We start from the raw sequence: 17,466 nt of genomic DNA on the forward strand, positions 1-17,466 counted from the left end.
GCCCTTTTCCTACCCACCTGGGCTCCTATCTGTTCCCCTCCACCCACTCCCTGTCCTCACCTTTCTCTCCCAAACCTCCCATCCTGGTCTGTCTGCTCTGGTGGTGGTTCTAGAAAGACCACTGTCCAATGGATGCAGTGGGCTGAGACCCAGAGCCCTGGATTTGAGTACTGGCTCCAGAATGAACTTGCTGTGGGAGCTCAGACAAGGGGTCACCCTTCTCCAGACTCTCGATTCATTTTCCCGAGGACACAAGGGCCTGGATGGTCTCCGGGGTCCCTTCCAGGCCAGCCTGAGAATCTGAGGTTCTTGCTGTAGATGCTTTCAGACTGAAGCCAGAGGGCCAGCTGAAGGCTTTCCAAAGCGTAAAAGAAAAGAAGTCAGGTCTGACTAGAGGCCAAGAGGGGTCCCCAGGCCTGGCCAAATGCTGTTGACATGCCAGCTGTGGCTCAAGACCGGGGCTGTATGGAGGGCAGCTGGGGCTTCCCTGACCTCAGTCACTCCTGCTCTGCCCTGTCCTATGCCTCCTCATCAGCAAGCCGTCCCTTGGGGGTAAGCTTTGCCCTCTCCCCCGTTTTCCAAGACATGGTATCTGGAAGGGATTGCACGTCACGAAGTACCCGAGACCTCCATCAGTCAGTTTCTGAGCAAGAGTGTAAGAGTGTGCTTGTGTAGAAAGAGGCCCCCACTTTTTTCAACATAACCGTCTTACACAGGGTCAGTCCCTGCCCTGCGTGAGGCCCAGGGAAGGGACCCAAACCGGCGTCTCAGGCACACTGGGGTCTAAGCGGGCCCATGAGCCCCTGCAGCCCTAGCAGCTATCTGTCCCTCTTGCTCCCACCCTGCCCAGGCTCCCCAAGGATCCGAAGCTGGGGGCACGGGAGGCCGCGTACCCAGCTGGCCACCCGCCCCCCCCCCCCCCCCCAGTGAGTAAGGCTCGATAGAGGAAGCAGGGAGAGGCCAAGGGCTTTCCACGGCTCCCGGCCATTCCCAGCTCACTGCAGCCTCTCCTGGGCAACACCCAGGGGAGTTTGTGATCTCTCCTGTGGAGGGGGTGCTGCGGGTCCGAAAGGATGTGGAGCTGGACCGGGAGACCATTGCCTTTTACAACCTGACTGTCTGTGCCCGCGACAGGGGGGTACCTCCCCTCAGCTCCACGGTAAGTCTCGGGGCTCCATGCCAGGGGCAGGTCCTCACTGCCCCCTGAACTCTCCATAGAGGTTTCTATTTATATGCCTACTCTCATTCCCAGAGAGGCCCCAGGCTAACTTGCAGCTAGCCCAGACCCGCAGAGTCCCTACCAGGCCAGCCAGTGCCTCTCGGGGCTCCCTGGGGCCTGGTGGCCGTGGGCATTCACAGCTCTCCCCACCCCAGCCAGCCAGGCCTCTACAACTGTCACTCTGCCCTGCCCCCGCCACCCCCCCGCCACTGCCCTGGTTCTGCCTCTTTGCCTTTTCTGCTTGCTTCTTATTCTCATTTTCATCCTTGTGCCATTTTTTATTATCCTTCTCTTCCTCTTCCTCTTCCTCTTTCTTCTCTCTGTGATTGCCTACACCTTTTCTTTGGCAATCTCCACCCTGACCCCTGCTCGCCTGCCCCATCTCGCACCCGTCACTTCCTCCCCTTCCCCAACACACGCCAGATGCTGGTGGGGATCCGGGTGCTAGACATCAATGACAATGACCCCGTGCTGCTGAACCTGCCCATGAACATCACCATCAGTGAGAATAGCCCCGTCTCCAGCTTCGTCACCCGCATCCTGGCCAGCGACGCCGATAGTGGGTGCAACGCACTCCTCACCTTCAACATCACTGCAGGCAACCGAGAGCGGGCCTTCTCCATCAATGCCACGGTAGGGGACCCCCAGATTTCCTTCTGAACCAGAGGACCCAGCCTTAGAGGCTTTATGCTCTGGGCACTGGGCATCTTCAGGCTCAGTTTCTTCCTTGAGCCTCTGTCCTGTGATGGGATGTGGGAGTCTCTGGGTAGCATGGAATCTTGGATTTGCAGCCAAGCCACCTCTGGGGTCCCTGTCACCCCCAAGCCTTGCCATGTGCAGTGAGGGAGCCAGAGCCTCAATTCCATTTGGTTTATTACCAAGATGTACCAGGAAGTCCTCATTGTCCTCTTGGAGTCTTAGCCGCTTCCAGCCCCATGAGGTTCTCAGAGGACCTACCCCTTGCAGACAGCAAGACCTGGCCATTGGTGGACCACTCTTGCCCTGTCAAGACCCCGCCAGCCCATGATAGCCATCTAGACCGTATCTGTGGCAATGTAGGGAGAGAATTCACAGCTACTCCTGGAGCTACAGGTGAAGCAGTTGGGCATCTGTGGACCAGAGCCCAGAATAGGGGCCAGGTCGCTGCTCAGCTCACCAGCCCTTTGCCTCCCAGACAGGGGTCATCACCGTGAACCGGCCACTGGACCGCGAGCGGATCCCGGAGTATAAGCTGACCATTTCCGTGAAGGACAACCCGGAGAACCCACGCATAGCCAGGAGGGTGAGGCCAGAGGACATGGGGGAGCAGGGCTGCGTGCTGAGGCAGCAGGCAGCAGGCCTGGGGGTTAGAGACACAGGCATCCAAGGGAACCAGTGCCAGGTTCAAATCCCAGTTCTACCTGTCATTGGATGAGTGGCTTTGACAAGAAGTGGATTTCTCTCCTATCCCATTTTCCTTCTTTTCTGCAAAATGAAGAACCTCCCCTGCCCCAAAGTGATGGAAAGGACTAGAAGGAGCCAGTATCTATACAGTCATCAGCACTGTGCCTGGCATGTGGCAAACACTCAACACCAGCTGTCCTCTTTGGTCCCCAAACCACTGATACTTGGGCACACACCAGCCATCACTGCCCCCTTGCTCACCTGTCCCATCTCACACCCATTGCTTCCTCCTCTTCCCCAACATGCCCCTGATGCTGCTGGGGATTCGGGTGCGGGACATCAATGACAAACCTCGTGCTGCTGAACTTGCCCTTAAACAGCAGCATGGAGTGGGGGGTCAGGAAGCTGGAAGGCTAGAGACACACAGACAGACAGACACACACACACACACACACACCGCTGCTAGCTCTCCCTGTGGGTCTGGATCTGCTCAGCTCTGTAACAGAGATAGCATCCAGGGCTACGGAGAGGTTCTAAGACAAGAACCCAACTGTGGTTTCTGAAAGATATAAGGTACAGCACTGGGGGAGAGTTTGGTTGGGCCTGGACTGGGGTATCAGGCAGGCCTACAGAGTCTAAAAACCAGCAGTCATCTTCCTGCCTGAAGTCCTTTCTTACCAGGTGATGGGACATGATTAAATGCTGGTCCTGTCCATCCTGTTCACTTCACAGTACCTCTGGGAAAGGAGTTAGGATTCCCATTTGCCAGACCAGAAAACAGTCCAGATAGGGGAAATGATTTGCCCAAGGCCCCACGGCAGGGCCTTGAACCCCAATCTCTGGACCCTGAGTGTGGGCTTTTTAATCTTCTACCTCTGCACCCTGGCCCCCCACTTTCCAGCCCTCCTCCCCACTGGAGCATTTTGCTAGAACATGGTCTACAACTTAACCCTCCCTTGTGCCTCCCTCAGGATTTTGACTTGCTGCTGATCTTTCTGGCAGACGAGAATGACAACCATCCCCTCTTTACTGAGAGCACCTACCAGGCGGAGGTGATGGAGAACTCTCCCGCTGGTAGGTGCCAGACCCACCCGGGAGCCCCTGCTGCTGGGGTGCCCCCTGGGCCCCGGATGCCTGAGGGCCTCCCTTGTGCTTGATAGGGGCCCTGCTGAAGCCTGGCTGGGGAGGCAGCCTCACCGAGTGGCTGACCAGAGACCAGCAGGTGTAGAGGGGTGTGGAGGGGAGGAAGGGGCACCGCTCTTGAGGGGCTGGTGGGCCCTGGGTCACTGCACCTCTTGGGGGCCAACCAAAGAGGCCATAGGTCTACTTGGAAAAGACAGCTGTGGTCATTGGTCCCCAAAGTGTTCTGAAAGCCACCCCATTTCCCCCTCAAGAGGGACAGTTAAGGCCTGAAGACTACCCAGGAAGGGGGTAAGCTCACCCCTCCCTGTTCCCTCACCCCAGGAGCACAGGGCATCCTAGAGGCTTCAGAAGCTCAGGGAACACACATAAACAGAGGAGAGAGGCCAAGGGGCCCCAGGGAGGCCAGCCTAGCCCCTTCCCTACACCAGCACACTGACCGGCCTCACTGTCTTCAGAGGAACAGAATCTCCTTTTTGCTGTGCCTCTGGGGAGGCCCCCTCACCCTTCCTCCAGCTGCCCCAGCAGCTCAGATTCTAACTCAGAAAGACATGAGCTACAATGCTTCTTGTCTCCGGCTGGGTGCGCTCCGCTCTCTTAGTCCCTCCTGTGTATATGCTCACACACGTACGTGATGGCATGGGCCTGCATGAGGCAGAGGTGTGCAGAGACACAGAAATGCAGGGAGGGGCCTACACAGTACACTCCATGTGCAAACGTGTCCACTAGCAGCAACAGATAGAGGCACAAGCAGCGGGATCCCCAACCTGCCGGCACTCCTGTGCGCGTGACCGTGACCGTGCGCGTGCAGTCCCACACACAGGCAGGGGCCGGGTATTCCTAACCGGGTGCAGCCAGACCCCTGTAAAGAGCATCTGGAACCCGTGTGGACAGCCTGGGCTGGTCGTGCATAGCTAGACAGGGCCCACACGCTCAGGGAGCCCCAACCCTCCCATGGAGTAACCCTCAAAGGCTGCTGGGAAGGCAGGCGCACTCCCGGCGCCCCGAGGGGCTTGCTCACCGCTGTTGTGTTTTCTCCCCAGCAGGGCTTTGAGGCTGCTCCCCAGGCATCTGCGTCAGTCTGCCAAGGCTGCCGCAGCCTGGCCCAGGGCTCCCCCACCCCGTCCACCTCACCTCCCTCCCTCTCATCCATCGTCAGCCATGGCTCACCGGGGCCAGGGTGGGGGAGGGGTGGGTGGGGGCCAGCTTGGCCCCACAGTGACCCCTCTCCCCCTGGCCCAGGGACCCCCCTCACGGTGCTCAACGGGCCCATTTTGGCCCTGGACGCGGACCTGGACGTCTACGCCGTGGTGACCTACAAGCTGCTGGGCTCCCAGAGTGGCCTCTTTGACATCGACAACAGCTCGGGTGAGGCCTCTGTGCCGTCCCAGCGCTCCCAGCCTGGCACCGGGGCTTCCCGCTGGGGTGGCAGTGGCCATCCACCAGACCCAGGGCCTCCCTCCTTGGCACTAAATCCAGGCCCTCCAGGGGGACCCCACTCCTCACCAGCCCCACTTTGCAGCTGGACTAAGCCCTGTGGGGCAGAGCAGGAGGAGCCCGCAGGAGGCTCGGAGCCAAACCAAGGGACCTGCTGGTACATAAGCTCTCAGCCTAGGCAGTGAACCCCCATACCCACTCCCTCCATCTGCCCATGCCCAGGGGAAGAGGCTCACCAGAAGTGGCCAAAGGTCTGTCCTCAGACCACGTCCAAAGTTCCCCAGAGACTGTGTCCCATCAGTCTGGTCCTGGATAGGAGGCCAGCTTGGTGACCAGAGACAACAGGGAGGGGTATGCTGGCGAGCAGGCCAGTGCTCCTCCCTGGGTCCCTCATCCTAGGCAAGACTCTGGAGCACTGCAGAGGGTACCCAGGGAGAGGATAATTACAGGAGACTGGACACTGGGGGCCTTCCCTGAACAGTTTGTTGAGCCTTTGGAGTAGAAAGTCACTATGTTGTCTTTCCCGCTCCTCTTTTGTCTTTTTTCCCCTTTCACTCCCCTGCCTCTCTCTCTCTATCCCATCCTGGCTGGTTCTTGCTCCGTCTCCCTTTTCCTTTGTGTCTCCCCGGCTGGCGGTGCTGGGTGCCAGGCGTGGTGACAGTGAGGTCAGGTGTCATCATTGACCGGGAGGCCTTCTCACCCCCGGTCCTGGAGCTGCTCCTGCTGGCTGAGGACATTGGGCTGCTCAATGGCACAGCCGACCTGCTGGTCACCATCCTGGATGACAATGACAACTGGCCCACGTTCAGCCCTCCCGCCCTCACAGTCCACCTGCTAGAAAACTGCCCGCCAGGTAAGCAGACCCCAGGCCCTGGCCCCTGGCCCCCGGCAGAAGCTGCTTGCTGGTCCACGGGGATTGGAACCTCACAGGGTAGAGGCAGAATTCACCCAGCAGTGAGAAACAAGGGCAGTAGGGCAGCCGGAGAGAGCACTGGAAAGGGAGTCAGAAAAACGAGGCGGCCCTCACCTCCCTGCTCTGATCCACAGTGTTTGTCTGGAAAATGAGATTATTAAGAAATGTTCCATCTACGTCCCTAGAGGGAAGGACTTTTTTTTTTTTTTTTTTTAAGATTTTATTTATTTGACAGAGAGGTCACAAGGAGGCAGAGAGGCAGGCAGAGAGAGAGAAGGGGAAGTAGGCTCCCCTCTCCCAAGCAGAGAGCCTGATGCCGGTCGATCCCAGGACCCTGAGATCATGACCTGAGCTGAAAGTAGAGGCTTAACCCACTGAGCCACCCAGGCACCTGGGAAGGACGGTTTTAAAGTCAAAATCAGATGAATGTGATTCCCATCAACATCAACTATGGCTTGGAGGGTATATTTGATTCTAAAGGTCAGCTGGAAGAGCAAAAACACTTTGAGACGGAAGTATAAATAAAGCAGTGTTGCCTTACCAGATAACGATAGCATGTTACAGAACTGCAGGGTTTACAGACCATAAGATCTGAGCATAAGACTCTGGGACAAAGTTAACCCAGAAACAGATACTGGAAAAGTAATGAAAGTAGTATTGTGTGAGTAAGGAAACAATCAAGGGGGCATGGCCGGCTCAGTCAGTGGAGCGCGGACGCTTGTTTTCGGGCTTGTGAGTCTGAGCCCCACATTAGGCGTGGAGATTACTTAAAATGTTTTTCTTTTTTTTAAAGGAAACAATGAAGTCAGTTGTGAAAACTCATTACTTAAAGTGCAAAATATCTATTCATATGCGGTGCAGATTGTCACCCCATATCAGGCACCAAAATGAAACCTATAGAGGGTCTAGAGAAAATACAAAAGAATGGAAACATTTACAAACAAAAGAAGAACTTTAGTTGAATTATTTCTTTGAATTCTGATAAAGAGGTTCTAAGCATATGAGAAAGAGAACCCAAAAAAGGAAAAGTTTTGGTGCATACTAAGTCAAATTTCTTTTTTTTTTTTTTTTTAAGATTTTATTTGTTTATTTGACACAGAGACACAATGAGAGAGGGAACACAAGCAGGGGAAATGGGAGAGAGAGAAGCAGGCTTCCCGCCCAGCAGGGAGCCTGATGTGGGGCTCGACCCCAGGACCCTGGGATCATGACCTGAGCCGAAGGCAGATACTTAATGAATGAGCCACCCAGGCACCCCCCTAAGTCATATTTCTTTACACCAAACAATAGCAACTGATAAACAAACTGAGAAAAAGATATCTGTCACCAGTTATCATAATTATATAATTTGCATAAATTGAAAGATAAGTGGGCAAAAGTCAAAATCAGACAATTTGCAGAAGATATTACTAATCGTTAAATTATTAAAGATTTTTCAGTCTCTCAAATAGTCCCAAAATGTGAAACAAAATGAGAGTTATCTACAAAGCATCAAACATGTAAATTTTATGAAAGATAACCACAGGCAAGACTGGCACGACGGGACCCTTGGGAACCACCAACAAATGCATCCCAGTCTAAGGTTTTCGGAAGAGACCACTGTGCTCAGCCACTCCCCATTCCCACTCCCACAGGATTCTCAGTCCTTCAGGTCACAGCCACAGACAGGGACAGTGGCCTCAATGGGGAGCTGATCTACCGAATAGAAGCCGGGGCCCAGGACCGCTTCCTCATCCACCCAGTCACTGGAGTCATCCGTGTCGCCAATGCCACCATCGACAGGGAGGAGCAGGAATCCTACAGGCTGGTAGTGGTGGCCACCGACAGGGGCACCGTCCCTCTCTCGGGCACAGCTCTCATCACCATCCTTATCGACGACATCAATGACTCCCGCCCTGAGTTCCTCAACCCTATCCAGACGGTGAGCGTGCTGGAGTCGGCCGAGCCAGGCACCGTCATCGCCAATGTCACCGCCATGGACCGTGACCTCAACCCCAAGCTAGAGTACCACATCATCGGCATCGTGGCCAAGGACGACACTGACCGCCTGGTTCCCGACCAGGAGGATGCCTTTGCTGTGAATATCAACACAGGTACAAGGGCTGGCTCCCCTCCCACCGCGCTCCTGCCTCCCTGCCCCGTCTCCTCGCCCTCTGCTTTCTTCCTGATCCTTCTTTCTGTTCCTCCCCTTCCCTCGGCTGCTCCTCCTCCTGCTCTCTTCCCCCACACCCAGCATCACAGTGCTCCCTCTCTTGTCCCTCTCTTCCCTGGCTCCTTCCCTCTCTCCTCCTGCTGCTCCTCCTGTCAGCTCAATCTCTCCTTCAGACTGCCTCCCTCTGGCCGTGTTCCACAAGAACACCCACCTCACCCACTCCTGCCAGAACTAAATATCGTAAAGCTTTCATGTCTGTAATCATCTAGGAAGATGGTAGCTTGTTTTTCTATGTATCTCTTTAATAACCAGGTAGCTGGACGCTTTCTTTATACATATGCTAGTCATTTAAGTCATGTGGAAATTTTATATATGCCCTTGAGGATTTGCTTATGTGAGCACAAAAGAAACAACTGTGGCTTATCTTTCATGATCTGTGCAGCTTATCGCAAGGTTGATGGTTCTACCATTTCCCCCAAAGTTTCATGTTTTTGCTACTCCAGGGAGTTAAGAAGGGATGCGGGACCCCTACAGGTCTCCTCCTTGAAAGGCCCAGAAGAGTGACAGAAAAACTAAGATGGCTATGACAAAATTCTGAAAATCATTGTTATTCAGAAAAATGCATAGTAAAGTAGCAATGAGATATCAATTTTCTATATGTAATTAGCAGCTATTAAGATGCGAGACAGTACTGAGTATTGGTGACAATGTGGGGACGTCAGAATGCTCATACATTACAGTAAGAGATTAGACTGCTTCCACCATCCAGACAGCAATATAGCACAAAGGACATTCATACCCCATCCTTCCACAGTTCTTCTCCTGGGTGTATGTCCCAAGGACATTCTCAGGTCAGTAACAGGACTGTATGCCACGTCACCTGCCATGTTATTGGTGGTGGGTGTTGGAGGCCACCCGGGCATCCATCCCTAGCATATTGGAGAGTAAGACATGGCGGGCGTACGCCATGAATACCATGCAGCAGTCAGAAGCAATAGACGAGATTCACAGAGAAATGTGGGTAGACCTTAGGAATAAGTACTTACTGAAAGAGTAAGACCGAGACGAATCTGAAATATATAGAAGTAGAAGAAAAAGAAGAGGAGGAGGGAGGGGGAGGGGGCGGAGGGAGGAAGAGAGAAGAGAAAGGAGAAGGAGGAGAAGAAGAAATAAGAAACAGAAGGAATAAGAAATACGTATATATCCCAATCCCATTTTGTGTAAATGTAAAACACACACACACAAGAAACAGTACATGGTTTTCAGGAATACTTCCAAGTGAGAAATGCTCTTCAGTCCATTACAGTGATTGACCAAGGGGAGAAGAGGGGAGAGGAGTATGGGAATAAAAGGGAATAGACACATAAAACCAAAGTGGTACGAATGACCACAGGGAGCAGTAAGCCTTTGGATCTAGAGTATGATTCGCTCAATAAGCATCTGAGGCCCAGAGGAAGAAAGAAGACAGGAAAACCAGGAGCACTGCAAGAATGTAGATGGCTTGGCCATGGCCCGGGTGCGCAGAATTCCTGCCGCAGTGGCTGGTCAGGACCATGGAAAGCTGCTCTGTGCCCCGCCACACTTGATGCTCTGCTGATTCCTCTACCGCTTTCCTCTTCTCTGTTTTCCCTCCCTCCAACTGACTCTCTTCTCTCCATTTTTCTTTCCAGTGTCTTCTCTGCCCCCTCTTCCTCATGTTTTCTCTACCTCCCTTGCTTAGCTTTCCTCCCCTTTCTTCTTGCCAGAGCCTCAGCTCCCTGAGTGCTCCTATCCAATGGGGTTCCCACTTGCTCCCCTGGCTTCCTACCCACCCCCTTCCCTTCCACTCCCTTCCCTCTCAAACCTCCTGCCCTGGTCTGCTCCGCACCCTACCGTCCCCCACGCCCTGCTCTGCTCCATCCCCTCTGCACCCTGAACTAACTGATGTTAACCCTCTTCTCTCTTCCTCCTGGCTGGCAGGCCTGCAGGTTTGAGCTCTGTTTCTCTGTCACTTCCCACCTCATCTCTGCTTCACCCCATCGCCTTCCTCCATACCACACCCCTACCACCCTTCCTGTCCTGTGGGGCCCAGGCCAAGGCCGTGGCCCAGCCTTTGCAGACTGAATGCAGCCACCCTCTCCCCATCCTCGCTCCCCAACCTCGGGGACGGGGAGCGAGAGTAGGAAGAGGAGGAGGAGGAGGAGGCAGCGGCCCAGGGTAAGTGACCGCCCCTTGGCTGGGGACCAAGGAAGACAGAAGCCCAGCAGGGGATCTGCCAAGGGGGTAGGGAACCCCAGAGGCCACACTGCCTGAGAGGAAGCTGGAGAGAGAAAGTTTCACCTAGGGGTCAGGCCACCAGGCCCTCCAACAGAGCCAACCCTGAGATTGGCCAACTAGGTCTGCCCAGTTCAAGCCCAAGCCGCTCGAGAGTTCCTCTGTGATTCGGGGGCTGGCGGAGGGAGTGGGGGCAGGAGAAAAGGAGACAGCTTGCCAGTCTTAACACAGGACGGTGCTCCTTTCCCACAGTCAAGCCCTGTCATGTTCCTCGTAATCAAGACAAAGAGCTAGGCCTGACTATCCGGCCTGTCTCACCACGGTCCTTTCCAGAGAACACCCTCAGGCATTTCTAGCTGCCTTGACCTTTTAAACTCAGTCTCCCTAGAATACAAGCATTGCTGAAATTGCAATAAAATGAACACGACATAAAATTTATCACAGTAGCCCTATTTAAGCATGTGGTTCAGTAGTGTCAGTATACGCACGTTGTTGTAGAATGTAAGCATTCTGGAAACAAGCAATTACGTGGCACTGTGTGTCAAGCACCGTTCTAAACGCTTCACCAATGTAAACTCATTTTATGGTTATAATCCTCAAAATAGCTCTGTGCAGTAGATACTGTAATTATCCTCATTTTATAAACGAGGAAACAGGTGCAGAGATATTAAATAATTTCCCCAAGGTCCCCTGGCTAGTAAGCAGGGAGTGAGGGGCAAAATGTGGTGTCCCCAGCGTGCAGGTGGCTGTGGTCTCATCCCAGCCCAAGATGTCACTGCCAAGTCCCCATTCTACTGGGGATCATTGCTCTTGGTGTGGTTTGGGGGAGCTAGAGAGGAGAACCCCTGGGAGGCCCAGATGTTATGGAGTTCCCCTCAGACTGAACCTAGTCTGGTCTACAGGGTCCGTAATGGTGAAGTCCCCGCTGAACCGGGAGCTGGTTGCCACCTATGAGGTCACTCTCTCAGTGATTGACAATGCCAGTGACCTACCAGAGCGTTCTGTCAGCGTGCCAAACGGTAAGGCTCCCCCAGGCACCTGCCACAGGCTACTCTGAGCCCATCAGGGCAGGGGCAACAGCTGGGAACACGCATAGGCCTGACCCCAGGGAGGGGGCAGCAGGACCTGCTCTCCACAGGGGCTGACAATTGTCAGGCTACACAAAGGGTATGAAGGGTGGCCACCACAGGGGGGCTCAGGGTGACCCCACGTCCCAGTTGTGAGAGCTCAATGGTTTGGGATCCAAAGCCCAGAACTGTGTGTGGTCTTGAACCCAAAGGCTCAGAGTGGAAAGGAGGCTTGATAGAGACTGGGTGGGCACTAAGAAATCGACCAGCCAACAGAGACTCCGGCCAGAGCCCCATCGTCAGAGTCAGTGAGGAGGGTGTGGTGGGCACATGTGACAGGAACCTCAGAACATATAGCCCAGAGGAAGGAAAGCGCGAGGAAACGTGAGTGTCCATGGAGGCCAAGACACCAGTGTAGAGGGTGCAGGCACCAGAGCAGAGAGGGGCACCGGCCACCGCCCTGTCCACAGCCTGAGGCATGACCAGGAGGGGCTGCTGAAGGAGTGGATTTTGTGTGGGCAGAACAGGAAGCGGGAGGATGGAGTGATGGGGTGGCCTCAAGTCACCTCTGGCCTCGAGGGCACGGACAGCCGCTGGGATGGGGAGATAGGCCTGGCAGATATTGGCTGCTTATCCTTACAGGCCAGAGGCCCAAGTTTTCAGGAAGGAAGAGCAGACCCGTTCACTGCCTACATGTTGTCTGCTCAGAGGGCAAGGCCCTGGGCGGGTTACCCTGAAGGGTCACCTCAGACAGGAAGTAGAAGGACAGGGTCTTCGACTCTTAGACCATCACAGCCCTACCTCACTGGATGGGTTGGAAAACTGAGGCACAGTTAGGGCCGGGGTCCGCCGAGATCACTTAGCCAGTTGGTGGAACCCAAACTCCTTCCCCCATGGAAGAGCCAGCCACCAGACCAGGAGAAAGAGTCATGTGTCACCACACAAAGGCTGGGTAGAGCTTCAGGGAGTCCCAGGAGGGCAGTGAAAGGCCACAACCCTGTCTGGGCTTGACCGACACTTAGCAAGGCCAGGCCTAGCCACACTGGTATCCCTCATATCACCTTCACCCCTGCCTCTGACCCAGCCAAGCTGACAGTCAACATCCTGGATGTCAATGACAACACGCCCCAGTTCAAGCCCTTCGGGATCACCTGCTACACGGAGCGGGTTCTGGAGGGGGCCACCCCAGGAACCACGCTCATTGCTGTGGCTGCTGTGGACCCGGACAAGGGCCTCAATGGGCTGATCACGTACACGCTGCTGGACCTGATGCCCCCAGGCTATGTCCGGCTGGAGGACTCCTCCGCAGGTAGGTGGGAAGTCTTCCAGAAGAGGGTTGGGGTACATGCGCCTGCTCAGCCTCCACAGGGGACCCTGGCCCATTGTCGCCCTCCAGTGGGGGCCTCACCCTAGTCCGTCAGTGGGCTGGGCCAGATCTAGTATGGCCAGCATTACCATCACTCCCAGATGCCCAAACTATAGGAAAGGAGAGTACCTAGTCCCAGGTGGTGTAGAGGCCCCCTCTGAGGTCTGCTGGACCCATTGGATACTCCACCAGTGCCTCTGCCACCTGGGCTTCCACTAGGAGTCTCACTTGGGGAGCGAGAAGGCCAAGAGAAGAAGTTCTCAGAGGAGGTCCTGGGCTAGTCGGTACCCATCCCTTCGACTTGTGAAAAGCTTTCTCACTCCTCCCGTGAGGGGAACAGCCGGATACTAGTTGCCGTGAGGCCTCTGGCCTGCCTGCCCCTAGCTGGTGCTGCTGGGCCACCTCCTTCTTCCAGGGACCACCCCTGGCCCTCAGAGTTCCAGATCCTTCTCTTTATACTTTGGAGAGCTTCCGTAAGTGAGGAGCGGCCACACGGGCAGTGGGTACCTCTCTTTCTTAGGGAAAGTCATTGCTAACCAAACAGTGGACTATGAGGAAGTGCAGTGGCTCAACTTCACCGTGAGGGCCTCGGACAATGGGTCTCCGCCCCGTGCCGCTGAGATCCCCGTCTACCTGGAGATCGTGGACATCAATGACAACAACCCCGTATTTGACCAGTTTTCCTACCAGGTGGGCAGCCGGGCAGCAGGTTGGGTCAGGACTCGTGCCCAGATCTTGGGCCCTTTGGGCAGCTTCCACTCCCACACGGCCATCCTCTGCGTCCCGCCGGTATGACCGCCCCATGAGCTGCTCGGTGCCCCAGGCTGTGTACCTGGTGAGTTCTCAGGGCAGGGCCATAGACACTAGGCCTGACCCAGGCCTGCTTTCTCTCCCTGTCTGCTGGGCTCCAGGAAGCAGTCTTCGAGGATGTGCCCGTGGGCACGGTCATCCTGACTGTCACCGCCACAGATGCCGACTCGGGCAACTTTGCCCTCATTGAGTACAGCCTCGGGGATGGAGAGGGCAAGTTTGCCATCAACCCTACCACGGTAAGCAGGCACACCAGGCGCTGGGAAGAGCCCGGGAAGAGGCTGAGAAGCTGCCACAAATACCACGTCATCCCAGTTTCTGGGTCCTGCCATTGGGACGTCTGTGGTCTCAGAGGCTTTTTCACCAAGTCAGCAGGCCCGGCACAAGTCCCAGACATCCGGCAGACTGTGGCCCTTCTGTCCCTGTGGCCACAGTCTTTTGAAACTAGCCTTTGTGGGACAAAAAAAAAATTCTGAGCTGTGTCCCCACCAGACTAGAAAACTTGACTCAAGTCCAGGAGACTGCTTTTAGAAACCATTAAAAGAGAGGTAGAGGAAGCTCTGCAGAATGTGGGCGCAGCGTTTGAGCTCCTACTGTATACATGGCCCTGTATCAGTGTTGGGTGGGGGTGGAAGAAGGGAAGACGCCTCCCATGGGTGCCTCCCCTATGCTGTGGGAGAGCAGAAACTCAAGAGAAAGGATGGGTGATGATTTAAATGACTGTGACTTGGTTCAAAGCTGGTATTTTAGCTCAGGGAGAGACCACTGCAGCCTGGGGGTGGCTGGTCAGGCAGGACCTTCCCCAGGGACAGGACCAGAACTGGACTTTCCCTCCTACTGACTCTCACGGCACAGACCCCCCTGCGCTCGGCCCGGTCAGCCAGATTCTATGCTCTGTGCGAATATCAGTCATGCTCCCGGCTTGGCACTGTGAACAGCAAAGATTTACAGAGGACTGCTCTATACCGGGCCAGGTAGCCAGCTCCAGCGCGGCCCGTCCATCCCATCTCCAGGTGGAGCGGAGTCGTGGGGCCCGCAGAGCCACTAGAACCTGAGCTCCGTGGGGACGGGGGCTGTTGTCTCTTCTGTTCAGTGCCACATCTCCAGAGCCTAGAACAATGTCTGGTGTAGACTTAGTGCTCAGTAACTACCAGTCGGATTGATGAAGGAACTGATTCCATCACCCTGCCCCCCGCAGGGTGACATCTATGTGCTGTCTCCTCTGGACCGGGAGAAGAAGGATCACTATATTCTGACGGCCTTGGCCAAAGACAACCCCGGGGATATAGCCAGCAACCGTCGAGAAAATTCGGTGCAGGTAAGGGCCACTGGGCCGGACCAGGGACTCTAAGGACTAGAATTGTGGAGGCACCAGGCAAAACCTTTATTTTAGAGGACCTGCAGGGTGGGAGCAGAGCCTCCTGGGCCCTCGGAGACGTGGTGGCCGCAGCCGACAGCAGGAGCTTAGTTGGGTGAGCCAAAAAGGAGGTTGCTTAGGGAGATGGGCACTTTCCAAGAGAACTTTCTTGGGCCCAACCCTGCGAAGACAGTGTTTAAACACACCCCTGTGTAACCCAAGCCTGGGGCTCCACATGTCCCACCCCCACAGTGTCCCCCAAAAGAAACAGCCCAGCAACCAAACGTAATTGTGACACAATTATCTTTATGTCTCTTAAAGAACTTTAATGGGGTATCCAGCCCCGTTCCCATTCCAGCTCTAGCTTCAACACAGTACGCAGTTCTGCCATTTCTCCCCACCATAGCCTAAGCCTCCAAGGAGAACTCTCCTGGAGGGTGGGGGCTGGTGAGCAGTTGGGGGGGCAGGAGTACTCACACACCGGGATCCTGTCCTTGTCACACTGTTGAGCTGGGAAGAGCACGGCACTGGAAGTCAGAGGACGAGCGCACTAGTGGAGCCCTGTGCATGTGGCCTGTAACCTCTCCGAGCCTCGAGCCTCGCTGTCCACTCTGCAGGGGGTGGGAGGCAGCGGCAGCCAATATGACACCTCCGGCCCCAGGCAGTGGTGTCAGGGCGACGGGGCGTTGGAAAGTGGTTTGTGCACATGGCAGAGTTCTTAAAATCACTGCTGTGAGCGACTCTCAGGGGACACAGGTCAGGCAGAGCCTCAGCAGTCAGGGGAGAGACGGCCTCTGGCCTGGGGTGTCCAGGGGGCCCGCCCTGGGTGTGTGGGGTCAGCCAAGGGAGCCCGTCCCAAGCCGGATTACAAGCTGGACAAGAGGGAACTTTGGGGAGTGGAGGACTCCCAATCCCGCATTATGATCGAGAGAGCAGACGCAGACGTAGGGGTCACGGTGAGAAGGAGGAAAAGACGGAGTGGGAGGGGGTGGGGCGGGCTCCCTGCCTCAGGACGTGGACACCGACATGCGGTCACCACAGGCCTAGCTGCACAGCGGTTCCTGAAGCCAGGCGCTGTGTGTCATGGGTGGGCCTGAGAGAGGAGATACTACTGTCCTAAGTGTACAGCTCAGGAGGAGGCTTGGGGAGAGGGGGATTGTACAAATTGAGGTCGGACTCCAGTAGCAGGCACCGTCTGCCCTGGCTTGCTCCTGTGTGACTGGATCGCCTGGAGTAGCCCCTCTGTATGCACCTGACCTTTGACCCCACATCCCCCCTCCGCCAACAGGTGGTGATCCAGGTGCTGGACGTCAATGACTGCCGCCCACAGTTCTCCAAGCCCCAGTTCAGCACAAGCGTGTACGAGAACGAGCCAGCAGGCACCTCGGTCATCACCATGATGGCCACTGACCAGGACGAGGGCCCCAATGGGGAGCTGGCCTACTCACTCGAGGGCCCTGGCGTGGGTAAGTAGCCTACTCCCCACCCGTGATGACTTGCTCGTGGGAGGAGCGGGTGGTCATGTGCGCAGCCCCAGGCCAGGAGGAGGAGGAGGAGGAGGAGGGACAGGAAGGAGGAACGTCTCAGCCAGAGCCGAACCCGGTGGCTCTCTCGTCCTGCCTGCCAGAGGCCTTCCACGTGGACATGGACTCAGGTCTGGTGACGACGAAGCGGCCACTGCAGTCCTATGAGAGGTTCAACCTGACGGTGGTGGCCACGGATGGGGGAGAGCCCCCGCTCTGGGGCACCACCATGCTCCTGGTGGAGGTCATCGACGTCAATGACAACCGCCCCATCTTTGTGCGCCCGCCGAACGGCACCGTCCTCCACATCAGAGAGGTACCGCTGGCCTCGGGCCCCCTGCCCACCACCAGCTCCCTCCCGCAGTCACACCTGGAAGAGTGAAAGGCCCCCAACTGGGAAGGTGGGGGAACTGAGGCCAGCAAGCGAGGCCTATTTGCTCAGTGTCACACAGAGCAGTCCTGAAGAGTGGGGAGTAGTGTGAGCTATGCCAGCACGAGGCCCTGGGCCCAAGTCTGACTGTTGCTACTGTGACCTTGAGAAAGAGACTTCTCAGAGTGCTTTCTCATCCGCAAAACAGGACTCAGAGTAGTAGATGCCCTCGCTCTTGCTCTTAGATGTCTGCCAAGAAAGGCAGCCTCCCCGGACACCCACTTCCCCCATATTTGTGTCTCAAAATAACACACATGTTCCTTCCGTCTGTCTGCTGTTCCTGCTGATACCAGGCCTAGGAATTGGGGTTGGGCCTCCAAATAAGAAACAAGGGGGAAGTGACTGACTCTAGAATTCCCCAATTTTTCTTTCATCCTTTGTTCTAATTTGCCTCGGGAAGGCAGGGGGCACTCTTT

General features: G+C 55.7%; 1 protein-coding gene across 5 annotated transcripts in view; it reads left to right on the forward strand.

Annotated features, from left to right (window-relative positions):
* The window catches only part of CDH23 (cadherin related 23), a 396,562-nt gene that overhangs the window by 368,611 nt on the left and 10,485 nt on the right, over nt 1–17,466 (forward strand). For all 5 annotated transcript variants that reach the window (XM_082715700.1, XM_082715695.1, XM_082715696.1 and 2 more), the window contains 14 exons: nt 1,026–1,159; nt 1,643–1,852; nt 2,394–2,501; nt 3,574–3,676; nt 4,985–5,110; nt 5,829–6,032; nt 7,727–8,185; nt 11,400–11,516; nt 12,649–12,873; nt 13,451–13,620; nt 13,842–13,979; nt 14,939–15,058; nt 16,386–16,563; nt 16,725–16,936. In XM_082715700.1, coding sequence (XP_082571826.1) covers nt 1,026–1,159; nt 1,643–1,852; nt 2,394–2,501; nt 3,574–3,676; nt 4,985–5,110; nt 5,829–6,032; nt 7,727–8,185; nt 11,400–11,516; nt 12,649–12,873; nt 13,451–13,620; nt 13,842–13,979; nt 14,939–15,058; nt 16,386–16,563; nt 16,725–16,936 — 2,504 coding nt within the window. The remainder of the gene's footprint in view (nt 1–1,025; nt 1,160–1,642; nt 1,853–2,393; nt 2,502–3,573; nt 3,677–4,984; nt 5,111–5,828; nt 6,033–7,726; nt 8,186–11,399; nt 11,517–12,648; nt 12,874–13,450; nt 13,621–13,841; nt 13,980–14,938; nt 15,059–16,385; nt 16,564–16,724; nt 16,937–17,466) is intronic.

The sequence above is a fragment of the Mustela nivalis genome (genome assembly GCF_964662115.1).
Source record: "Mustela nivalis genome assembly, chromosome: 2".
Lineage (NCBI taxonomy): Eukaryota > Metazoa > Chordata > Mammalia > Carnivora > Mustelidae > Mustela > Mustela nivalis.